This window comes from Caloenas nicobarica, chromosome 23, assembly GCF_036013445.1.
Source record: "Caloenas nicobarica isolate bCalNic1 chromosome 23, bCalNic1.hap1, whole genome shotgun sequence".
In the NCBI taxonomy this organism is placed as follows: Eukaryota; Metazoa; Chordata; class Aves; order Columbiformes; family Columbidae; genus Caloenas; species Caloenas nicobarica.
Window position 1 is genome coordinate 4,558,480 of NC_088267.1, and position 25,044 is coordinate 4,583,523.

A 25,044-nucleotide genomic window follows, 5' to 3' on the forward strand; every position below is an offset into this window, starting at 1 on the left:
AGGAGAAGCCGGCCCAGCCGCCCCCCTTCCGCCCCCCCCCCGAGAGACTCAGGCAGCTGCACGATGCGATTTATTCGTTTCACAAGACTCATCAAAAACCGGAGCCCGGGCTGGGGCTGCACCCGCCTCGCTTCACCCCCCCGGCTCCCCCCACACCCCAGAAGCGGTTTTGTTCTCCAGAGCCTCGTGCGTTCGCTTTTTGTCGAGTGAAATCTGGGCGAAGTGACTCAAAAGGGGCAGAGGGGGTTAAGACAGGTCGAGGGCGGCTGATACAGTACGTGAGCGAACAGAGGAAAAGCAGGACATGGCCAGTGAGGGGGGGCTGGCGTCTCCAGGTCTGCCTGCTCACAGTGCTCTATTTACATAAATTACAGAAATTTTATATATATTTTTTCTATGAAGCCCAATTAGACAAATATCTGCTTATATATAATATAAAAAATACAGAGATTTGACTTTTTTTTTTAAGTAAAATGTACATAATCCACCTGTGAGCAGGAGGTAAACCCAAAAACTCAGCCCCGTTGCTACCGAAGTTAACGCCGCACACAACATTTGCAACCCTGGCCTCTTCCTCCAGCTCGTAATGATCCACCCCAGCCAAGAAAAAAGAAAAAAAAAAAATATTTCAAGTAAAGATGCAGATGGGTTTTCAACATTTCGACAGTTCCGTGACGTTGGTCAGTAGCAATGCGAACAAAGCCTGGGGCAGTTGTGCTTCCTGCTTCAAAACCCACCCGAGCATCCCGCCCCCTCTTCAGCATCACCATCTTTGGGGTCTTGTTGCCTTGTGTTTTTAACTCTCTCCTTGGAAATACCACTAGCAGTTTTCCAACAACAACCACCAAACGAACACCAACCAAAAACCAACCAAAAAAAAAATTCTAGACAAGGGTAAGAAGCCTTCTCCCCAGAAAAACCTTCCCAGGAACGGGAGAACTTTGCATTTCTCTGTCCATTTACAGTATTTCAGGGGAACTTGGCCCAGGTTCAAAAGGACTGTCCGCTGCAGGAGGGTCGCAGAAAGGCCAGGGCTAAACTTTGCTCTTGGCAAATTAGAGTCTTTAATAAAGAGTAACATGTGCAAAAAAAATTAAATAGATCAACCCAGGTTTGCAGAATTATTGTTGTCAGAATGCTTACTTTTTATCCGCGTTCTTACCCAACCCAACGCTGAAATCTCAATTAAGTACCCGAGGTAAGAAGTGACATTTGGGAGAGATCACCACAAAGAAAATAAAACACACACCAAGAGGTGCAATCCGTTACCTCCGTGTCCTTCCTCCACCCAGATGCCTGCTTTATAGACATGTTTGCAGCAGCAAAAAGAAAAAAGAGTGTAAGAACATCCCCTTTCCTTGCGAGGACAAAGCCCTGGTTCTAGTTGTTTGAAGGAAGAATTGTTTCCTAACAGGTGGAGTGAGCGCGTAGCTGTCCGGTTGCAAGGAGAGGATGAGACCATCAGCTGCTCCCAGCTGCTTCCTGCCAAGTTTGTGGTGTTTTTTTCCCCCACCTCGGACACATTATAGCTGGAAACCTTCCATGGGGGCTTCGGCTTGCTGGAAGATGAATTGCTGCTGGTTCTCATCTACCTGGGGAGCCAGAGCGGAGTCATCCTCTACGCCAAAGTAGTGCTCGATCAGGTCAAAGGCCTTCTGGTAGATCTCTTGGTTCTCGTGGCTTTGTAGGAACTCAATCTTATCCAAACCTTGGAGAAAAAAAAAAAAAAATAGTAGAATGCAATGAAGCCAGGAGATCCTGATATTTTCACTGTCCTCCACTCCTGCCCCTATTCACAGACCTTTATCTGCATTAGATTTGCATTTTATGAGCAGCACTGACATCTAAAGTTAACTACTCCAGAGCTGCTTGTGGATTTTATCTGTAGCAGGCAGCATTAACACCTTTTCGACAACAGGTTTAGCTGACACAGCTCCTGGCTCAAGACTAAACCAGGTTTCAGTGAAATTAAACCAACCGGCTGTGGGGAAGGAAGCAGAGCCCGTCCCAGTAGCCTCCAGCAGAAGGGCAGCAGCAGCTTTAGCTGTCCTAATTAAACCCACTGCTGCACAGAAAACATCCACGTACAATATTCTCTCAAGAATTTCAAGAATTATTCTTACTGGGAGAATCAGGACACACAGTGTAAGAGTCAGTGAGAGGGCAAACCAGACTCTGGGAGTTTCAGACCAAAATAGGAGCTGCTCCTCAAAGCATTAAGAGCAGGAAAAAAAGCCACCAAATAAAGTCACTCCAGGGAAAAGCTCTCTCTGGATTCCCACCGTACATCTCCAGTGTACAACTGGGTACAGTCAGAGCAATCCTGGACCCACAAGTGCCAATTTTTACTTCGCTTATTTCTTACTAATATTCCCAACTGGTGCGAGCCACAGTTATCAGTTTGGTCTCCAGGTCTAGGAAGCTTGGATCAGAAGTATGATGGGTTTTATTTCCAAGTATTTTGTCCTATGCCCAATCAGAAGAGGGTAAGAAGCCTGCTGGAACAAATCTCACTAGTTTGGAACAGACTAAATCCCTTAACAGCAAAAAAGCAACGAACAAAAGCAGCAGACACCTTTTGATACATCCTGTGGTGCTAAATTCAATCATGCAAAGGCCACCGGCCACCACCTACCATAGGCCTCCTCGATCAGGCTGCAGTAGGGGTTGATGCCCATCCCGCTCTGGTTGGCTTCCTGCTCCCCAAGCCTCAGAATGTTCTCCAGCCCATTCAGTGCCACCTGAACTATCTTGGAGTCCATGACAGTCAGCAGGTCACAGAGAGGTTTGATACAACCCAAATTGACCAAGTACCTGAAGAGAAAGCACCAACACACACCCGTTCAGGGTCTAGCAAGCATCACCTATGCTCAGTTCGAAAGAGCAAGGGAACTAAGTTAAACTAAAATACAAAAAGTTACCTTAAAATATATTTTTACTGTTCTGAAAGGTTGATTTTTTTATCCACTTATTTGCATTTCTATACACACTCCTCTTCTAAGAAACCTGCTAACTCCAGATGCTACTCAAATTAACTCTGCACTGGAATTATATCTGTCAAGTTGGGACATTTAGCCTAATCTAAGCTACCTAAAGGGGGAGGAGGGAAGTGGTTCGGACTTGTTTATCCTTATTCAGAGGGAAGCTACAATTTACAGCACAGTAACGATCCAGCTATAGCTCTGTGTGTCTCAGGTACTCTCCTGTTCTCCAAATTACTCCCTTGCAACCCATCCTGCAGTTCTCCTAAAGACAGAGCTACCGCGCGTTCAGAGATTTCCCCTCGGAGGAGCCACCGGGAGCACCTGATCTGCTCAGGAGTTCCACCTGACGTTGCATTTGTAATGGCCCACGCTGCCTCTTTCCTCGTGCGGAATTCTGCCTTCTGTAAGATTTCTATCAGCACCGGGAAAATGTTTGCATCGATGACTGCCTGGGGAGAGAGAGGAATAAGACCTGTTGGAATTGGCAACAGTTTCTAAAATGCTATTAAGCAGCGGAAAGAAACCTCCACCTCCATTTTCCAACGGAAAAGGCCTTTCCAAGCTATAACACTTCAGCGATTCCTCCGTTTTATTCCTTTATTCCCTGTTAACACAAGATCCAATTCCCTAACTAGCAGAGTAGACAATCCCTATTATTGCATCAATGCTGCAGCGACGCTTTCACCACTTATCTGCCTCAGTATGTAGGTCATTAAAAGGATAATTAAAACTCAACAAGCTCCAGCTTTTCAAAGAGGTATCTCTAACTGAGCATGGAGAAATCAGGGCTGTATCTCCTCTTATTCCAATGATCCAACCTGTGGGATTCATTTCAGCCTAATATTGTAGGCATAATTATCAAGTTTTCTAGTTCTTGCTTGGCAGATGGTTGGGAGCAGCAAATTTGCAAATTACTGCAGAACAAGAGATGTGAACAGAACCAGCCTCTAAGTGTCAGAGAAGACAAAAGTTGCAAATCCTTAATGCTGAGCTTGGAATCAAGGATCATTACAGGTGGGCTGGAAAAGACCATACCTGTATTTGTGCTCCGTTTCCTGCCGTGATGTTCGATATAGTCCAGCAGGCTTCTTTCCTGATTGATTCCTTGGGACTACTTAATAAATGAAGGAGACAAGGCAAGGCTGAACAGTTCAGAATGACCTTTTGAGAAAGAAAACACAAGTGAGAGCCCCAGTAACTGGTACAGAGCTAAATACTTCCAATTTTCACACAGTGAATATGCTGTATGGGCACCGCGTTGCCCTGTAAGGCAGGAATTTCCCCTCACCTGGGTCTGGATGTCGTCCCCTGTCACGATGTTGCCAACTGCTCGCAAAGCTGGGGAGGCCACTTTGTAGTCATTGTGCCTGCAGGAAAAATGGTGCAAGGACAAAACCAAATCCATCAGGTCACATGCAGAAGATTCTCTCCCCAATAACTGCATTATTTACTTAGAATTCCATCCCCTAGCATAAAGAAACACACAGCAAGCTGACCATATTGCTACTGGATAAGCGAAGACTGAAGATAAACTTGGAATACAGTTTTCATCCTTAATGTCCTAATTCTATCATCTTCAGCTTAATCACAGATCTCACCTTTTACATCACATTCCTAAACAAAGATGATGTTAACCCAATGAGAACACCCAGGATTTTTCCAGATAATTTTGCAAGCAAGCATCTTGCAGTTCTACCAATCCTGAAGGTGTTAGAGAGAAGAGGCCCATTCAAATTTGAGAGCACAAGACACTCCGCAGTCCTCTCTTCTTCCGCAGACTAGAAGTATCAGTCCCAACTCATTAATAGATTTTTCCTAGCCTAAGTATTAACCAGCATTCCAGCACTAGAAAATACTCTAGTTCTACAGCTCTCGACCTGCTTCAGACCCTCCCACAGAACTGCTCTGATGGGTTTTGACACAAACTCTTGCTCAGCCACCTGCTTCCCAGTCTCACGAGGCTGAAGTGGCAAGACAAGGTACTTACATTAACAGCTCCACCAGCCGCCGACACACTCCCGAGTCAATAACTGCTTGAATTTTCTCGTTGGGGCCATCTGATAAGTAGGAAAGAGCCCAGCATGCATCTGCTAGCAAGTCGGAGTCACTGTTGAATAATAATCGGGACAAGACTGGCAGGCAGGGAGATACCTACAACAACAGCCACCACCCCAGGTTAGTCACTTTGTGACAAGGACCATCGTGTTCACACACAAACACCATGTGGCTACTCTGACTGGGGAGATAACGAGTCTTCAATGTCCACAGTTTCCTTCCCCAAAGTCAGCAGCTTCCTTGCTGGTTCACATACCTCATAATCACAGTGTCTGAAGTTACCTCAACAGCTTTATTGCTAAACTAAAATTACATCCCTTCCTCCTGGAGCAAGTCCAGACTCCCGAGACAAGCGCTACTGTGCATGCTACTGTTTGGAAACTCCATTTCTTACTCTTAATAACCCTACACAGCTCAGTATTCAGAGCAGCAACCATCAACGGTTACACCTTTGAGTACTCCAATCATTTATAAGTGTTTTTATATTTACACTCAAGTCAGATTCCACCCCTCAGCACAGGCTTCCCAGCTCTGACATGTGAGCTTTCATTTTTAAAAAGTGAAACACATTGATCTTAAACTATTTTTGTTCTACTGAAAGGAATGAGACAACTGAAAGGCCAGCAGAACCTTTTGTTAGTGCCCGTAGCACACCGGGAAAGGGAAAGAGGAAAGCTGCCACAGCTCCCACGTTGACACAGTCCTGGTTTGCAGCATTTAGATGTCTCAGAATCAAGGTTTTAGCCACAATTTGAGTGAAGTCTCAAACTTCCAGTGTGTGCTGCCTTGCAGGGAAGCCTGGCCATGCCCCCTTACTTGAGGGGTCCCACTGAAGTGCTGCCAATAGAGCCATGCATAAAATTAAACAGGCACTCAACATCTGCTGAACAGCAAGATCAACCTCAGCAGGAAGAGCCTCACCCTGTTCCCTCCTGCAACGACTTACAGAAGGTCCGACAGCCCAAAATAATTGAGGCAAACATCTTTACCAGGTGCCAACAAGGAATTTATTCTCACCTTATCAAATTCAGGTGGCGGACTCTTTCCTCTGCACAAGTTTGACAGGGCCCAGACAGCATTTCGTGTCATGGTCAGCCTGGTGGACTTCGTAAGGAGCCTAAAGAAACAGCAACCATGAATTATAATCCTTGATGTGGAAGTCAGCAAGGGAATCAAAATAAGGAAAACTAGTCTGATTTTAAGGAAGTCAAACCACTATTCCACTTGCTGCAGCTCAAGCCATGCTGCTTGTCACTTGAGCCTCTCAATAAGCAAGAAGAGAAGTGACAGGCAACTACCTTTTAGGATAAATAGCTGTTATTCCTAACAATGTAAAGTGGAATGGGTCAGGAAGGCAAAGGCCAAATTAGAACTGAGAACCAAAGAATAGTTTGGGTTGGAGGGACCTCCCCAGCTCACCCAGTCCCACCCTGCCACGAGCAGGGACATCTTCACCAGCTCAGGCTGCCAGAGAAACCCACTCAGACAAGCCCCTGAAATCCACAGCATAAGCACAACAAGCAGACGTCTGGAGGGACACAGAGCGAACCAGCAAGCCCTGCAACTTCAGCAAGACAAGCACGCAGCAACAGCACCCGCTGCAGATTCAGAGCGGCAGAAAGGTTTGTGAGAAGGCATGTTATCTACCAAGTCCCACTCTATTCATCAGATACTTGTCAGAACTACCAGTTCATCTGGTACCAAGGGTTTGATTCCCAGTGAACATCACCACATGTTGCCAGGGAATTTACTCGCCCAGCTCAAATACGGCTCTGCTGTGGTACCATGGGACTCCAAGAACTGTATTGGCAAGTATTCATGGCTACTCACATTAATAAGGGAGGAAGAATAGCGCAGTTAAGGACATAATCTCTACACACAGAGCTGTCTCCAGCAATGTTCCCCAATGCCCAGACAGCCTGAAAGGAAACAGCAACAGTTTTAGCATTCACGCAGTTTCTGAACAGAGGAAGAAAAGGGTAGTGTGCTAAAGAAGGCGTTTTCCCATAATTCCAGGCAAACGATACTTCAATTTGTCGTCTGACACCGGTCACTCATTTTAAACACTGCATTTTAATCGTGTGCAACTCAGTGTGGTTCTCGCCCTAACCCCAGAGTAAGAAGTGAACCTTACCTGTTCTTGAACATCCTCAAAGTCAGAGTTTAACAACTCTATAAATATAGGAACTGCCCCAGCCTCAATTACTATTTTTGTTTGTTGGGAAGTTCCTGATGCAATATTCGTCAGTGCCCACGCTGCTTCAAACTGAAACAAGGAAATAAATAACAGTATGAATAAAATAATCCTGATTTAGCAAAGTATTTGCCATTATATTTTGGCTATAATTCTTTCAACTTCTACTAAAAGGGTTGTGAGATGAGAAAGTGTATCACAACAGAACCTTAATACTCAAAGGGTTTGATTTTCTTGAGCAATAAAAAAGCCACATCTGCTAAATGCCTTCTCAGAGGCTACAGCTTCTCAAAGGATTAGCAAGTGAATACATCACCGGTCACACCACATCACTTCACATTTACAAGTACTTTGCAGCAGGAAAAGTGAAGACACATAGCGCATAAACATCTGGCATAGAAAGTTTTCTGTATCTCATGCAGACTGGCCAGTTCTAGCCCACCCTCTCATCTGGCTAACACCACAGTGATGCCCTGAGTTCAGATGAAGCTGAGCAGCAAGTTCTCTGCTTTTGCCACTCATTCTTCAGTTTAAAACCAGATTTTCAGTCAGTTCTTCTTGAAAGTAAGTCCCCGTGATACATGGCCTTGGGCCAGAGGGCAGGAAGAATATGAAGGCAGCCATCAACTCGGATGCAGTTCCATGTATGGAAGCATCTTTAACTCCTACAAAGTAACTACAGTTATTACCAAGCTGGAAGGAATCTCAAGAAGCTGTCTAGTCCATCCCTCTGCCCCACGGCAGGATCAGCACTACCTACGCCATTGCTAACTCACTCTTAGCCTGTACTTAAAAGCCTCCAATAATGGAGGTTTTTCCTCTCGCAGTTTCTTCCTACGTATTTATTACATGGCTCCACTAGCTCCCAGCAGAAGTATCAGACACAGGAAGGTCAAATTCTCTTCTGCTGCAGATGAATCATGTTATTTCCACCAGCACTCTTCCAAGAATTATAATTTAGAGCAATTTATAACTTCATTTTTTTTGCCTAAGCACTACAGGCTACCTTTGTCTTCTCCTGTACATCACATAACCTGCATCTTTTGAGTTCAAGACATCACTTTTCCCTGATAGCACCTGTGGGTTCACACTGCTATGCTGTGGTTAAACTGCTACATGCCATGAAGAATTCATAACACAAGCTCCTTTACCTGTAGCGTGCAATTTTCACTTCTTTTCAGGAATTCAACAAATCTGTCCACCACCCCCTGAGTGTTTATCACTTCATCTATTGGAGGATTCGGCTCTGCAACAGCAAGGCAGTGTCAGAACAGGTGACGGCTCTAATGCGGGGAATAACAAGCATAAACTATTGCTCCATTGAACGATCAAGCTGTACGGAACTCGGCAGGAAAACCCTCCAGAATCACTTTCTGTACAATCCATACAATTGTAAATCGTTAGCAACATACTACATTGTTAAGTTTCTAGATGAAAACTTTCTTTCCCCAAGCTCAAAGCTGCTAAGCTTCTGTACAGCAACACACGTGCACAAATGTGTGCAAAGGAAACGCTACATCAGATCCTATGGCAGAGATGAGTTATTTTTACCTTTGGAGAGTAGCTTCCTGAATTTCTGAGTGGTTGCTAGCTGTAGATCAGGGTCATCTGAAAAAAGCATCTCTACCATCTCTCTTGTGATCATTCCCTCCTGCAAAGATGCAAAGGAGACAGAACAATGGGTCCATTTCACACTAAAATGATTTAAGGCACAGTCGTGACAGTCTACCAACGACTTTGTGCTTAGCTAACGATCCAAAGATTTGCAATTTGAGATTACAGGACTCTATTTACTTCCTGGCAGACTTTTCCAGTTCCCCGTAGTAACATTTGCAACATTCTCAAAAGTGAGAAAGCAAAAACGTTGAGGTATGTCAGTTCTATGCAGTGCACAGCATCACATCTATCTGAAGGCACAACAGCAACGAAAGGCACCTTACCCCACATGTCGTGGAACTAACGTAGGAATCCACAAGGAGACTATCGAACATGGAGGCATCTTCATTGATCAGTTCCACGTTTCTTCTTTTAAAGAGCTGGCAGGGAACAAAACACAGGAGTCATTATTAGAAAGCAATGACGAACAGTCTTCATAACTAGATATTCTTGTTCCTCAAACAAGATACCGTCAGTTTGACTAAATGCAACCTGAAGAGAAAAGCAGTCATTAATAACAGCTCTGTGCTCTGAAGAAGAGTTTGGCATACGAACCCCAATAATAAAACGTGCTAAGTCTTGCCCTCAGATATGCAAATAGCCAAGTCACTGAGACGCTGGTACAGGCAGCTGCAGAATTTGACCTAACAAGTTAGGAAAACTGGGGAGAAAGCAGCTTCTGCATGACACATTAATGGAGAAAACATTTAGTCTGAGCTTACATCACCTGGGAATCACCTCTCACTTTCACAGACCTCCAAGCAAAAAACACAAAAACAAAACCACAAAAAAAAAAACCCAACAGCTCAGAGTTAAGAAATACACACAGCCCATACTTTCACTTGCTCTTCCTGCTTCTTGAGGAAATAACCCCATCCACTAATTAATAAAAAAAAAAAAACCCTAAAAAACAAAACACCACCTTAAAAACAAGGATCTGTGAACAAAACCCTCTAGTACCCCAAGGACAAAGTGCTTGGAAAGCTCTTGATGTGAGCTACACTCTGTACTAGGTACAAAGAAAATGAAAAGCAAGATCTCAGAACAGAAAAAAATTAAAAGACTGCCAACGAACCTTAATGCACAGATCCTTGAAGATTCCAGTTTGGCAGCAGCACAATCTTGGTTGTGTTATGGCTGTACACAAGCTACTCAAGATGACAGTTACCTGTTGCTCTCGTTTCTGTTTGCGCAGCTGAATTCCTTCCTCTTCTCTTCTCCGCCGCATTTCCTCAGGATTTAGGGCTTTGTTCTTGTAACTCTTCATTCGATAGTTATCCTTTGCAGGACTCGTGTTGGTATCTGTGAAAAGAAAAAATATCTGCCTCAGATTTCTTGCCACACTCTGCTCCGTTACCTGCATGTCCTTCCTGACAACAAGTTCATGCACATGGAAAAGCCACATTAAACAGATTTATTCGCAAGAGCTGGTCTCTACAGTAAAGCTCCAAGTGATAATGTGATGCTAACCTTAGCTCATGTGATGTACTGTTATGGCAAGTGTTAGGAAGTTTCTAGGAAGCATAAGAGTAGATTTGCTGTTCCAAAAGGAACATGGATCAAACTTGACAATATTGAGCACGTTACCATGGGAAAGGCTTCTACTCAATCAGCTTCAGAGCTGCAGAATTAAATTCTACTGTGGTTTCCGGCAGAAATTACTTCCCTTGTGTCACCATGGCATAAACCACACCTTGGCTTTTTCCCTCGGATTGGAAGGTTCACTGTGTACGCACAGCAAAAACCCAACAGAACCCACAGCAAACCGAGGCCTTGATTTTATAACAATTAAAAAAATCTTGCAAAACCCAGAGCTGTCCATAACATATAGCCCGTGTTTGTCCCGCCAGGAGCAAGCGCTCAGTAACCGACCTACTCATTTTGCTGCTTCCTACCTGACTAATGCAGCCCTTCAAACTCGACTGCTGGTGTATTTCCCTCCTGGTCAGGGCAGTGACACCCCATGGTTTGGCGTAGCTAAAGGCAACCAGGGCCAAGCAGGGACCCGAGTACAGAAGGATTTCGATCCCGCAGCTGCATCCAGCTGGAACCCACTGCTTTGACCATGTCGACTGCTGTTTACATCTTTCCAAGCAGATTATTTGCCTTTCTCAGGACGGGAAGGCAGCAATCATGATACACAACATCAGTGCGCCTGTTAACCTTGAGACCAACTTGCTCTTCTCCAGGACTCTGCTGGACACCTGTATCTTTGTTTTCTTCCAACCACTACGGGTAGACAGAAGAAGCGTCTTGTGAAAGTTCGCAGCATTATCTCCTTACCCCTCCTCTTTCAAGTGTTTAACATTCCTCAGCCACGTTGCCTGCAGAAAATTTCAGTCCAACTTATCAAGCACCTCCAGCCCTTCTGGAACCCTTCCAGGATCAGCTGGAGAAGTTTCAGACCTTACTGTCCTCCTGCTGGGAAAGCCCCACAGCCAAGCCAAGCCATATACAACATACAAACATCCAACACGGAGAGACGAAACAGCTAGAAAAATTAATATTTTAACTAGCTTAATTCTGAGGATTACAGCGTCCCTAACAAAGAGAAATTTGTTACCTTTGGAAAGCTAAGTCTCCAATTAAAAGGTAGTTTTTAAGAAAAGGAGGAGGAAAAAGTGATTTGACTTCACACTATCCACAGAATTACCATTCAGTCAGTCACGTAAATAGCCAAGTGCCACATGACTGTCCAGCTGCCTCCGAACTTGCACAACCCAGCTCAGCTGGGCTCAGCCTGGACCCTGCACTGCGACTCCATTTAAACCAGAGTTCTGACCCAGCTCATACAAAACGCCGCTCTGCTCCAGGAACCCCCTGACCTCGGGTTCCTAAATCAGCGCCTTTTGTAGCCAAGCACCTCCCTGCATTAGTGAACTTCATTCATAGCAGCTCCACAGAAAAAAAAGTCACTGTAATTCCAGGGTCATTACAGCCACGCCAAGATTATAATGGCTTCTTAATGCTGCTGGATCAGAAAACCAGCCTGGCTTCTTTCCAGATGATGCTCTTCCCACTTCTCTGCATTACAAGAAGTATTTGCTTCCAACGTTTTTTCAGCTGCTGGTTAAAGCTGAGTCACTGCAGGGACTCACAGGTCTAAAGCAGAATTTGTGCTGCTGAATCAGACCAAAGTGACAGAGCAGAGAAACAGTTACACTGACAGATCCAACAAGGGCTTTTTAAAGCCAGAACACCCTTTCACAAAGGTAAACTTCAGAAGATATCCATTACCATTCTGTTGCCGGGCATAAGACACACTTAAGGCAAAGCCTGGTCAGCCCTGGAATTACCCCAGCTGCCGTTAAACCCTGGAAAAGCCGTCAGGTTCTGTCCTGTCACTCGTGCAGGTCTGTTTTGCGTGTTTGCTCTGCTGCTTTTGTGTTCTCACACAGATTATTTGACTGTTTACTACCAATAACAGAGGCAGAGAGTCCGTTCTCTTTCAGAGCTGCCTTGAACCCCTGGCTGGGCGCTTGGTGGGCAGCACACGCTGTAAAACGCTTCTCCTCGCAGCTATTTGGGCATCTGGTGCAGCTGCCACCACTGGCTCGTTCCCTTCTGGTTTAGCTCCCAGGAGCCAGCGATGCGCTATCGCTGCTGGAATGTGCAGCAGCTTTGCTGATGGTGCCGGCTGGGGAGGGGGAAGGGAAAAGCACAGGTGATCTTTGGGGAAAATTAACAGTTCCCCAGAGAGCTTGTCACTTGCCAGGGTCAGGTAAGACCAGGATTTACTTCAGGCTTTCCATGCCCCAGTGTAAAAAGAGTCCATTTATTCCTCAGGCCAGTTCTCAACACACATTAATTTCAACTCTGCCTCCTCCTGATCTTTGGACCCACACAGATCTGAGGTTTGGGGGCTTTAAGTCCTCTTCAACCCGATTCACATATCCTGAGACATTCGGCTTTCCTGAAGGGTGGACTGGTGACCTCCCAAACCTGTCACCTCAGGTCAGAGAGTCCTTTGTAACAATTCTTATAAACTCTTGGACTAAGTCAACTCAAACTCAACACATGAGAGTTATAGGAGGTTAAATACAGCCAGGAATAGTCAGAGACAATGACAGAGTGCTATAAAATTCCAACAAGCTCATCCTCCCCAACACGTGCTTCACTCCAGAAACAAACAGCACTGTCTGATTTGCTAAGCACGTTTGAGTTGATCCAGCCCTTGCCAGCACAAAGCTGAAAGGCTGAAGGAATTCATACTTTCGTTATCACGCTATTTTAATGACCAAGCTCCCCTTTACAAAGTTCACATTTGCTCTCCCAAGCTCAAGCAAACAAAGCAAAATACCCAAACAACTAGTTAAATTCATCAGCCACAAAAGTTTTATTAAGAATTGAGCATTACATGCTGCTCCACAGGGTAAATGGCACTATAGAGACATTTAGACATCATTTGCATAGCAAACGAAGAACAGGCTGACGAGCATTTCTAACAACACAGGCAAGACCAACATTGCAGCTGCTTAGAAACACCATTGCACCCTCAACCTGCACCCTACAAGAAGGGTAACAACATTATGCGGCCACCCCTCAGTCCTATTAACCTAAAACAATTTAACACTGGCAGTTTTCAGACGTTCAACAGGCCCGAGGACATTTTTCTACTCAAAGTTGCCAGTCGAGATTTTACATCTTGAGCTATAAATTAAGTTTTAAAAGCTGTGGCGGACAGGGAGGTGCTGCAGCCATCGCACACAGAGGGACGTGGCCACGGACCCGTCCTGGAACACCACGGCGGGGCTGAGGACAGCAGGAGAGTTTCTGATGAGGTCAATTTGATCAAGCACCATCCCACCCCAAAGGGCACTTTCAAGTCTGGTTAAAAGATAATATTGCAGGTGAAAACTGATTAAGATCCTAATCCTCACTTCTCAGAGGAACCTTCCTCTGCTGTGTAGAGAACCTGTCTGCTACAGGCTGGGCTTTCCCACTTGCCTCACCCACGCAAACCTTGTCTTACTACCTGAAGCCTCAAGAAAAAGACATTTTGCTTTCCCAAGTAGGAAGCGTCAATGCCAGGCTACATCAAAAGCGACAAAAAAACCAGTCTGCTGTTATTAAAGTACCTTTTGAAGGGCAATACTGAGTCCTGGCTTATTTGTAGCTAACAGAGAAAGCTATTTCCCACCTCTCTGGCCCCTGAAGTGTATTTAGTGCTATTGCTTATTATACCAACTCCTCTCCGCTCCTGCACAGTGTCAGGAGATGCATTTGCTTATCCTGTCCATGGCGACGGCTGCACAGGGACAGTGCAGGGACTTCACGCTGCCGCTGCCGGAGAACTTTGATTTGATGGAATCTACAAGAACCGAGGCCCTGCTGGGTTATTAGAAGCCCAGACAATTCAGCAGGATCTCCCTTAAGCTCGGGCCTAAACCCTTACAAGCTCCAGAATTTAAATTAACCACAGATCAAAGATTTGACACTTCGAAGAAGCTTCAACCGTAGCAGCTCCTTCCAGCACCGGCCTCTCAGGGCTTTTCCCTGTGGCAGAAGCAGCTCCCGATACCCCCCAAAAAACCAGAATATTACACCATCAAATAACCCCCGCTGCTGGGGAGCACGGAGCTGCCGGTAGCGCTGACAGAACAAAACCCCCCGGTACCGGCCCCGGCCCCGCTCCCGCGGGCTGGCAGCTCAGCCGAGCCCGGCCCGGCCCCCAGAACCCCCCTCAGCGCGGCCGCCCCGAGCGCCAGCGGGCCCCGAGGGCCCTGCCCGGGGCCGGCCCCGCCGTGCCGGGATGACTCAGCGGCCGGGCCCGCAGCCCCGCTCCCGCCAGCCCGGCCCGGCCCGGCCCGCCGCGGAGGGGAGGCGCCCGGAGCCCCGCTGAGGGGCGCGGGCAGCGCCGGGACGGGCCGGTCCCGCTGTCCGGCGGGCGGAGGCGGCTTCTCCCGCCCTCCCCGCGCCCCCTCCGTCTCAGCGCCGGGGTGTCCCGGGCGGCCGGGCCGCTCCTGCCCTCACCCATCGCGGCTCCTCAGGCGGCGGCTCCTCCGGCGGCGGCCACAATATGGCGGGCCCGGGGAGAGGGAGGGCGCGGGGAGCGGACGGCGGCCGGACGGGGACAAACCTCCTCCGCGCTGCGGGCGCCCCGCCCCTCCAGGCGACACGGGTGGGGCGGGGCCGCTCTCTCCCGCGAGGCTCTCGGGCGCCCCCAGCGGGCGGGGAGGACCCGGCCCGGCCCTCGTGTCCCGTCACTCGCGGCCTGTCCCTTGTGTCCCATCTGCTCGTGTCCCATCACTCACACCCTGGCCCCTTGTGCCCCATCCCTCACGTCCCATCCCCTCACACGCTGTCCCCTCGTGTCCCATCGCTCGTGTCTCGTCCCTTGTGCCCCACCCGTCACACTCCATCACTCATGTCCCTCCTGCCCCGTCCCGTTGTGTCCCATCACTCACGTCCCATCCCTTGTGTCCTAATCCCTTGTTCCTCATCCCTCATGTCCCACCCCCTCTCCACCTTCCCCTCGTGTCCTGTCCCCCCGTGTCCCCTCTTGCCCCACGGCAGCCGACACACCACACACGAGTTTTGAGCACAGAAACGCTCCAAGACGTCCTTTTATTACAAAGTCCGTCACCAATCTGTGTCCTCGGCAGCTCCGCGGCTCCGGGCCTGGCTGCGGCCGGCGTGGCGCGGGGGCCGTCAGGTGGCGCGGGGCCGGCCTGTGCCTCCCATGGCGATGAACACGTCAATGGGGACGTTGGGCAGCGTCAGGCAGTGGCTGCCGGGACATCGCCGCAGCTGCCTGTGGGGACGGAGACACGGCCTGGCGTTGTCTGATATGGCACGGTGTAGAATCACAGGATGGTTTGGGTTGGAAGGACCTCCCCGGCTCCCCCAGTGCCCCCCTGCCACGAGCAGGGACATCTGCACCAGCTCAGGTTGCTCAGAGCCCCGTCCAGCCTGGCCTGGGATGTCTCCAGGGATGGTTCAGCCACCACCTCTCTGGCCAACCTGGGCCAGGCTCTCACCACCCTCAGGGCCAACAATTCGTCCTCATGTCCAGCCTGAATCTCCCTCCTTTAGTTTAAAACCATCACCCCTTGTCCTGTCGCAACAGGCCCTGATAAAAAGTCTGTCCCCATCTTGCTTCTCAGCCCCTTTTAAGCACAGAAAGGGCACAATAAGGTCTCCCTGGAGCCTCGTCTTCCCCAGGCTGAACACCCCAACTCTCTCAGCCTGTCCCACAGCAGACGGGTTCCAGCCTCGGACCGTTTTCCTGCTTTTGGCAGCAGGACAAGCCGTGTTTGCCGGAGCAGGGACCCGGTCCCATCCTGCCCCCACTTACCTCCCCACAGCCTGCTCGGCGCCCACCGGCTCCTGCGTTTCGGGGGGCACGGCTGAGCTGGGACAATCTCCTGCCTCGATGGGGAACCTCCGAGCCTGCGGCGCCCGCTGGGAGCTCATGTCCGGACCCTGGACGCGTCTGACCGGAGAACAGCGGCTGAGCGAACCGGGCGACCCTGACGGGCCCCCCAGCAAGGACAAAAACACCGGGGGGACACATGGGGACCCCCGCGACACCCGCACTGCACACCCCCACTCACCAAGAGCGTGTTCCAGCCTGTCCCCCACCTCGCTGCGCACCCACCTGGATGACACGGCATGACCTGCATCACAATGGCACCCCCGGGTTTTGGAAGGTCCCTCTGTGCCCCAACGGGCGCTGCGGGTGCCCCCCGGGGCGCTGAGATGTGGTTGCGGAGTCGCTGTGGGATGAACTGAGGGAGCGGAGGGTCCCGGCCCACACGAGGACATGGAGGGGTTTTTGCTGGCCAACGGCTACAAGCTCGGCAGGACCATTGGCGAGGGGACGTACTCCAAAGTGAAGGAGGCTTTTTCCCAGAAGCACCAGAAGAAAGTGGCGATTAAAATAATTGACAAGAAGGAATGCCCGGAAGGTAAGAGCTGACCCTGAAAGAGCTCCAGGCTGAGGCACTGTCCCTCCCTGGAGGCTTTTAATTCCCAGAAAAATCTTGTTTCCCAAACTGAGAGTGGATCGGAGCGGGGATGGTACTGGGGGGTCCAGCAGAACAGCCCAGGGACCATGGCTGGGGGTCAGGACCTGTTTGGGTGGCCACCCTCCAACCGCAAGGATGGCAAAGTGCTGGGGAAGCCCAGCATCCCCCCTCGAGGAGCATCCCTGGGGAACGATGCCTGGCCATGAGGAACCAGACACCCGGGAATCACCTTCCCTCCCTTTGCCAAGTCCCAGAGGGGTGTCTAGAGCCAGCAACTTGGGGACATCCCTGTCCCCACACCCCAGGCAAACCCACCTCCTCTCTCGGCAGAGTTTATTCACAGGTTCCTGCCCCGGGAGCTCCAGATCATCACACGCTTGGACCACAGGAACATCATCCGCGTGCAGGAGATGCTGGAATCCGCAGAGGGCAAGATCTACCTTGTGATGGAGCTGGCGGAGGACGGGGACATCTTTGACTACATCCTCCGCCAGGGTCCCCTGCCCGAGCCCCGTGCCAGGGAGCTCTTCCAGCAGCTGGTGGAGGCCATCCAGTACTGCCACGGCTGTGGGGTGGCCCACCGCGACCTCAAGTGTGAGAACGCTCTGCTGCAGGGCAGCGCCTTGAAGCTGACGGATTTTGGCTTTGCCAAGCTGCTCCCCAGGGACCACAGGGAGCTGAGCTGGACCTTCTGCGGCAGCACGGCCTACGCGGCACCCGAACTGCTGCAGGGCCTCCCCCACGACAGCCGCAAAGGCGATGTCTGGAGCATGGGCGTCATCCTCTACGTCCTGCTCTGCGCCCGCCTGCCCTTCGATGACACAGACATCCCAAAGATGCTGCACCAGCAGCAGAAAGGTGTCTCCGTCCCCATGCAGCTGGGGATCTCCAAGGAATGCCAGAACCTCCTGAAAATGCTCTTGGAACCAGACATGAACCTGAGACCCTCCATCGAGGGGGTTGGCCGGCACCCATGGCTGACTAACCCCTGAGGACTCACCCTGCTCTCCCCAAACGGGACAGAATGTTTCTAAAATGACGATAAATTTGGAGGTCTGTTTCCCACCTATCCAGCCTTGCAGGGGGTGCACCAGACAAGACAAGGTCTGGTTCATATTCAGGTGTTTTCATCGACTCCCAAAGCCCTCAGTGGTGGGGATCAGGGCAGACATGAGCTCCCAGCAGCTGGGGATCACCTTCCCGAATTAACCTCTCCTGACGTTGGGGGGAGGGAAGGGAAATCCAGACCCTCTGAGGCAGCCCCATCCCCATCCCGCAGGGAATGAGAACCCTTGACACAGGCAGAGACTCTGTAGAATTCCTTTAATTGCTGTTAACTGCAAGTCTGTAAAAGGTTTGGAGAAAGTCATCGTTACAAAACTACCAGCTGTTAGAATTGTATCCTGGTTTTCACCCCAGCTAGAAAAGGCTCAGGGAGATGCGGAATAGTTCAGAACAGAGAATATTGCACAGACAACCAAATGGTTAATTTGACTAAAGAGAAAAAAGTGACACAGATAAGAGCACTGCACCCTCTTCGTCACAGGCCCAGGGATCCAGCCACGACTTATTCCATCAAATCCCGAGGGAGTGCAGCCCCGAGCCCCCACCCGCACACCCCCATGGGTGTCACCGACCCACAACTGGCTTTCGTGCTACAGCTGAGTTTGAGCCCAGAACAGGGTGAGGCTGCAGTGCATTTCAGAGGCTCTGCTGGACCACATGCCACGTGGGGGGCGAGTTGTAGCTCAGTGCCCGACCCTCTTGGGTTTTCCAGGACAGACACACTCTCCTGTAAGTGCCCGAAGTCACCACCACCGCACCTGTGTGAGCAGCTGCAGTGGAGAAATTCCCCAAAGCAGGTGAGAAAAAACAAAACGAACCCAAAACCCCAATTCTTCCAGAGACAGCAGCGAGGGCTCTGTCCTGTTAGGATAATTGTGTATTAGCAACATCCATTGAGGAGCATCTCGTGCCATTAGAAGGGAATCATTCCCAAAAGAGGGGAAGGAAGCATTGCTGGCAGTCACAAGGGGTTAAGTGGAGGAACCCCAGTGAGCACAGAGAAACTGGTGACACTGGTGGCCGAGGGACACAAGGGGAGTCAGCGGAGTGGACAGACACAGCCCACAGCCTCTGCCAACAGCCACCACCCACACTTGGGTGCTTCTGCCTGGGCCAGGAATGGGAAGGGCTGAGGTTAAAGTGGTCAGGGGGCCAGACTGGGGCTTTGCAAGGGCTGAACTGGGCACCAGTGCAGAGCAGTTCTGCTCCCGGGGTGACCCAAAGCACTCTCTGCCCAGAAGGGCTCAAGTCAGAGCAAGCCACAAGTACTTTGCTTGGGAAATTCAACTAGAAGTACACAAAACCCAGCAGAGAAGGCAGTGCAGCTGCAAAGGGGAAAGCAGCAGGTCTTGGCTCTTCGAGGAGCTGCTGCTCTTGCATGAGGAAACAGGAGTTTCCATTAAAAATAAACTTCCAAAGACGTAAAGCCAGGCAGAAGCTCAGGGTTTGGCAGGGAGTTTGGCTCCTTTCGGCACAGCCCAGCGTTGGGTCAAAGCCACAGGTTGCGAGTGGCACAGCAGAAGGGGCATCTCCCGTGGCATCAACCGCCCTCGGTCACTCCTCGCACAGGGGGTTTTCCAGGGATTTTCCAGGGACGGCCTGGCCAGCAGTGCAGAGTGGCGAGCGAGCGGGCACAGCGTGCAGCCACGAGCCTTTGAGCTGCTGGACTGCAGATTACACGCGCACACAAGCACAATCAGCCAGCCGGCAGTCGGGTGGCACCGAGGGATCCCGCTGGGTGCCTGAGCGCCCAGCTCACCCTGGGGACCCCTCACCACATCACATCTGCCTCCTGCCGACGCTTTCAGGGCAGTCGGTTTTGACTTGGCCGGTCTCTAGGAGCTACAGAGAAGATGGGCTCCCTAGCAGCTAAACGTACGAGTGACCTCCTGCTTCCTCCTCCTCCTCCAGGTCTGAAGGGGTCCCTCGAGTCGCCCACAGGATTGAAACTCCTCCAGCCTGGAACTGCAATCCCCAGCACAGTTATACACAAAGGAACAGCCAGTCCGTGATTTAATTCACATTCGATGGTGGAAATGAGCCTGTGAGACACACTGGAAGCAGTCGCTTTATTCCCAGTCTTCCCACTCTTCATCTTCCAGCTGCAAACAAGAGTAACAACCCTCAGCTTGTTTCAGTAACACAAACAGCCAGCCCTCAACAGATCCCACTGAGTCAGCGCAAAGCCTGACACATCCTCACCCTCCCACACCCTCACAAGAGAGATTTGTTTGCTCTGTTCCCCGTGGGGAACTCCCACACTCAAACAGCCAACACCCTAGAGTCCCAGGGTGAGATCCCAAGCTAAGCCCGTGTCCCCAAAGAGCAAGTCACGCCTTGGAGAAGCCTCTGGCCAGCTGCTCTGTGCAGCCACATCTCGCTGCGACGTGCTGCTCAGCCTCAGCTCCAGCACAGGGCTGGCAGCAGAGCCCAAGCCAAGTGATTTAGTCCCTTGCTCTGAGGCATTGTGGTCTCCCAGGGGAAGCAGCCAGCGAGGGCAGAGCTCAGGCAGCATCACCCCGAGGAGCTGCTGAGGGTTTCTGGGAGCAGCCACCTCCCCTTGACTCACCTCCCCAGTCACTTCCACCTTCGAGAGCGCCAGCTGCACCTCCTCTTCAGTCATGTCCAGATCAAAGTCCTTTTCCCAGTCCTCACTGATGTCCGTGCTGGAGCCTGGAAGCACAAACGTCACAATGGAGCCATCAGAGCCACACGTGCTCTCCAGACACACTGGTGAAAGCACGAAGCTGCCCGAGCAACCCACAGAGCCCTGGCATTCCCGAGGGATTTACCCAAGGAGGGAAAGCCTCCTCATTCCCCAGAGCAGGCTGTCTGCTCACAGAGACAGACTTTTGATTTCTTGTCTAATTTCATTCTGCTCACAGACCCAGTTCATGATATTGGGTCACCCTGCTGGATCTTGGGTTACTTCCAGTGGCTTTATAATCCTATAACCAACATAACCATTATTTTGGGAGACCTGCAGCAGGTTTTGCTGAAGGCAGGGTGCCCTGCAAGGAAGGGCTCAGGGCAGAGCCAGCTGTGGTCCAGCTCCTGCTGAGAGCAGATTTTCACCCTCTGATGTGACCTTGCCCAACACAAAGATTTACTTTCACTTTAGTTTCAGCCATTAGACACTCTTTGGATCTAACCTTCTTGGGTGACTTTGGCAAAACCCTTTTTCTCCTTCATCATCACAAAATCAGGCCCTTTCCCCCAAAGCTGCCACCCTAGCAAGAGGTTTCCAGGCCCTGTGCTGGCTCCACACACGCACCTTTCTTGCCGTTATTGGAGGGAGTAGATTTCCCACTGTCCGAGTTCAGCTCAAAGACTCGTAGATCTGTTGGTCCTTCCTCTTTCAGAGTCTCTGTCCTGCCCTGGGCTTTGCTCTCCACATCCTTGGGCTCTGTAACAGCCGGTTGCTCTGAGGATGCTGCAGAGTCCCGGGCGGGTGCAGAAGGATGAGCAGGTTTGGGGGGTTTTGGTGGGGAGCTCTGCTCTTCTGAGGTGGCCTCCAGCAGCCTCTGAGAGAGGTCTCCGGTCCCGGCTGGTTGCGCTCCGGTCTGTAGCTGCGCGGCAGGCACAGAGGCAGGGTTTGCAATCTGAGTCACAAGGGAGATGCTCTCACTGCTCTCCGAGGGACTCCTCTCTGCCAGGGCTGGCTCTGGAGGGAGGACGGCCCAGCTTTCCTCCGAGGGTCCCTTGGGAGCAGTGGGGTTGTTTCCCTCCGGGGCTGTGGGGGCAGATTCTTTCTCTGCCGCTTCTGGAAATTTCATGTTTGCACAAGGCAGGGGTGACATCCCCAAGAACTCCTCTGTAGGAAGGCAGAAGAGAAGCGAGAGATGTTTCAGCAAGCGCAGCAGCAGCTGACGGTGCAGCAGGGCTGGGAGCTGAATTCGTGGGAGTGAGTAGGAGCCGCCACCCTCTAACCATGACCTGCCAAGGCCTGCGCAAGCCCCCCCGCAGGTCCCCAACCATCTGACCCACCTTCATCCTCCTCCCAGCCCGGCTCCTCTTGGTGAATGCTCTGCTCTGCTCGCTGCTTCAGAGCCTCCCTCCGCGCTTCATCCTGCAAGGAATTCAGTGTCAGCAGCTGCTCACGTCCCCAGTCCTTTCCTTCCCAAAGCACTTCAGTGTCAGTGACAACAAGGCTGCACAAAAGGCAGCCCAGATTTCTGCTTTTCCAGGAAAAGTATTTTCTGCCTCTTTGGTCTGGGTTAGAGCTCCTTGGCTGGAGCGCCCACCCACCAGGGAGACACCCACCACGACCTACCTGCTCCAGGCGATGCACTTTATAGAAATAGCGCTGCCAGAATTCAGAATGGGAAACAGCCACAGGGACCTGGGAGCGACACGGGAAATGTTGTGAGTCACATGAGAGCACAATGCACTGCTAAACATCCCTGTGCCAGTTTGCCACACAACCACAGGCCTTTCTGACACTAACTCCAGGTCCCGAGCAGCTCAGGGCTTCCCTACATCACAGCCCAAGACAGAATTTGCCGCTGCAGGCGCCAGGCAGGGCCTTACCATCTTGGTGTAGAGAGCCCGGATGGAAGGGCTGGTGGCCAGCAGCTCCGCGATCTCCCCTTTCTTCTCCTCCAGGTTAAACTGAGCCAGCCAGGCCTCCAGGAGCTCGGCAGGGCCTGCACGGGACAAGCACAGAGACAACAGTCCTTGGCACAAACAGGGCAGGAACAGTTTTAGGAAGTTTCACTGGAAAAACAATATGGACCAGACCAGCTGGGGTGAGCAGGGGCAAAGAAGGAAAGAGATGCGGGTCTCTGAACCTCCCCCACATCACTGGGCCTCTGCCAGACCAAAGGCCACACAGCACTAGTTTAAACTCACGTGGTAAAAGCTCAGTCTAAGCCAGTCCCCAGCGCAGAGAGACCCCACCCACAGCCAAGGCAGCAGGGCCACTGGCCAAAGGCTCTGGGCAATTCAGGGTGGCCCACAGACCCCACGCAAGGGCCAGCTTGGCTCGGCAGCACCACTGAGCCCCCACGTACCATCGGGTTCGTTGCAGTAGGTGGCTGGGTCTGACTGGAGGCTGTAGAGACGAGCCTGGAGGAGAAGAGACACGGGGCAGAGCTGTCAGTGGAGGGGCAGCAACAGCAGAGCCCCGAGAGGACAGAGGACTTGGGACTCTGCATCCTGGAGAGTGGCTCCGCAATGGGACACTCACCTTGGCACTGTCATAGGGCTCTGTGGTACCTGTGGGCGTTGCCATCAGCGTTATCACATCGCAGTCGATGGTCTTATCCGGCGAGGGAGCAAACGTGTCTGAGATGACACCCAGGAAGTCAGAGAGCCCTTTCCTCACCTTTTCAGTTGCACCTGAGGAACCTTCTGTCCTCTTGAAGAGAAAAAGCAGCACAGTGTAAGTAACAGTGCCTGCGGCAGCCTCAGTCTTTCCTGGACAGGTTCCTTTAAGGAAGCAGAGTGTCTCTTCCTTCAAAAAAGTGCTAATGAGGTGATTCCATGGCCAGCGCTGGGTTAGGAGCAAGGTGTGGTGGCAAGCACTAGCCTCAGGTGGTGAAGGAGCAGGCAGGCAGGTTTGTGGGGAACTGAGCCCAAGCTTTGCAGGGAAGGACACAGCCAGGTTTGGGGGTTGGACTGTCACACTGCACAGGACTGAGGCTGAAAGCTTGTGCGGAGATCCAATGTCACACCACAGGGACACTCCCAGTGTCCTGCCCACATGGCACGCAGGGAAAGGGCAGGCAAAGGAACTTGTCTCCACTCATGCCCAGAGGTTCCTCATCACTACAGCAAGGAAATCCCACACAGTGCTCAGCACCAAACCCCCACTGGGGAGAAAATCTGAAACCTGAAGTCCACGGTTGGTGTTTTTTCAGAGGATCATGTCCTTGGACACTATTCACCCCCTGCTTTGCTTTCTGCAACAAGAACCCCAGCTCTCTCACTACTGTACTCACCGTCAGCTTGTCCTTGACCACGCTGGCCGTGGCAGCAATAGTGCAGGCTGTGTCATGCTGCACTACTTGGGTGAACTCAGCCAGGTCCCGCTTCATGAATTCCAAAGCTTCCGTGGACTGTAAGAAGGTGACAGATAGTGCGATGCTTTTGCTCTCCAATAAAACAGCTGACATATTACAAAGGTTAAAGCGTGAGAGCATTTAACCCAGCTGAGCCCTTAGCCCAACCAGCGCAATGGTAAGACTGCAATAACCAGAATAACAATGGGAAACTGCTATGCCCAAAACATGGTACAGTAGGAGGTTTTTTTTCAGCTACGACAAGAAAAATATAAGTTAGGAAAAGCCTTGTTCTGAGTTTTGTATATAATTATCACAAGCACTGCTGTCACAGGCAGGAAGTTACACATTGGAAAGCGACGCTGCAAGCGCATGCCCTCCCTGCGCAGGTGGTGATTTTCACATCAACAGAGCCCAGGGCTGCTCCCCTGAGCTGTAAGATCCCAATGCAGCATCCTCAGCTCCCAGAATTAAACCGAAAACATCTAAACTCCCTCCGCATTTACCAACTGGTCCCTTCCCGGGGTCACGGGCCGAGCTACAGCCGCACACCCTCCCTGGGCGTCAGGCAGCCGCTAAGGGCTGGCACTAAGGCATCGGAGCGGCTGCAGCCCCCGCGGGGACCCGGCCCAGCCCCCGCCGGCTCCAGGCAACGAGTCCCGCGGCGGCCCCGCAGGCCCGACCCAGCCCAGCACCACCTACCTTCTCCTTGACAACTTGGTAGCTCTGCTGCAGCCAGCTGCGCCACCAGCCCGCGTCCTCCCTGCCGGGGACACGCGTGTCAGGAAAATCCAGAACCTGGTCCAGAACCAGGCCGAGAAACAGGCCCAGGCCCAGAACCCGGCCCAGAACCAGGCCCGCTCCCCCGCGCCCCACCGCGCCGCCCCCCGAGGCCTGTCCCTCCCCCGCCGCCCCGGGCCCAGCCCGTTCCCCGCCGTCCCTCGGCTCGGCTCGGCTCGGCTCGGCTCAGCCCGGCCCGGCCGCCCCTCCGCGGTACCGAACTCACCCCTCCGCCATCTTGGCGGCCTGACGTCACCAATATTTACCGACCCCTCACCCCTCAGGCCCCGCCCCCGCGGAGGGGGCGTGTCTCTAGCAAACGTCACTTCCTGGTCCGC

The 25,044-nt window shown here is 51.3% G+C and overlaps 3 protein-coding genes across 4 annotated transcripts; 1 reads left to right on the plus strand and 2 right to left on the minus strand.

Moving 5' to 3' along the window:
- Nucleotides 1-82: 82 nt before the first annotated feature.
- On the minus strand, nucleotides 83-14,965 carry KPNA6 (karyopherin subunit alpha 6). The gene is made up of 14 exons (XM_065650569.1): nucleotides 14,863-14,965; nucleotides 10,058-10,191; nucleotides 9,174-9,269; nucleotides 8,785-8,884; nucleotides 8,385-8,479; nucleotides 7,174-7,305; nucleotides 6,870-6,958; nucleotides 6,057-6,156; nucleotides 4,972-5,135; nucleotides 4,273-4,351; nucleotides 4,020-4,145; nucleotides 3,306-3,433; nucleotides 2,636-2,814; nucleotides 83-1,708 (listed from the first exon to the last, which is right to left on the minus strand). The coding sequence occupies exons 1-14, from the start codon at nucleotides 14,864-14,866 to the stop codon at nucleotides 1,524-1,526; spliced, it is 1,611 nt and encodes a 536-aa protein (XP_065506641.1). The 5' UTR covers nucleotides 14,867-14,965; the 3' UTR covers nucleotides 83-1,523.
- A 1,689-nt stretch (nucleotides 14,966-16,654) lies between these two features.
- On the plus strand, nucleotides 16,655-17,851 carry TSSK3 (testis specific serine kinase 3). Its single transcript, XM_065650758.1, has 2 exons — nucleotides 16,655-16,799; nucleotides 17,190-17,851. The coding sequence occupies exons 1-2, from the start codon at nucleotides 16,655-16,657 to the stop codon at nucleotides 17,849-17,851; spliced, it is 807 nt and encodes a 268-aa protein (XP_065506830.1).
- A 323-nt stretch (nucleotides 17,852-18,174) lies between these two features.
- On the minus strand, nucleotides 18,175-24,973 carry BSDC1 (BSD domain containing 1). Of its 2 annotated transcripts, XM_065650760.1 has the most exons (12): nucleotides 24,933-24,973; nucleotides 24,629-24,689; nucleotides 23,867-23,983; nucleotides 23,113-23,283; nucleotides 22,937-22,991; nucleotides 22,455-22,570; nucleotides 22,198-22,266; nucleotides 21,912-21,993; nucleotides 21,199-21,738; nucleotides 20,494-20,597; nucleotides 19,980-20,026; nucleotides 18,175-19,889 (listed from the first exon to the last, which is right to left on the minus strand). In XM_065650760.1, exons 1-11 carry the CDS (start codon nucleotides 24,941-24,943, stop codon nucleotides 19,994-19,996), a joined length of 1,359 nt encoding a protein of 452 aa, XP_065506832.1. In that variant the 5' UTR covers nucleotides 24,944-24,973; the 3' UTR covers nucleotides 18,175-19,889; nucleotides 19,980-19,993. The 2 variants fall into 2 exon arrangements, with proteins under 2 accessions (XP_065506832.1, XP_065506831.1); XM_065650759.1 differs by lacking the exon at nucleotides 18,175-19,889 and having other exon boundaries at nucleotides 19,921-20,026.
- Nucleotides 24,974-25,044: the final 71 nt, after the last annotated feature.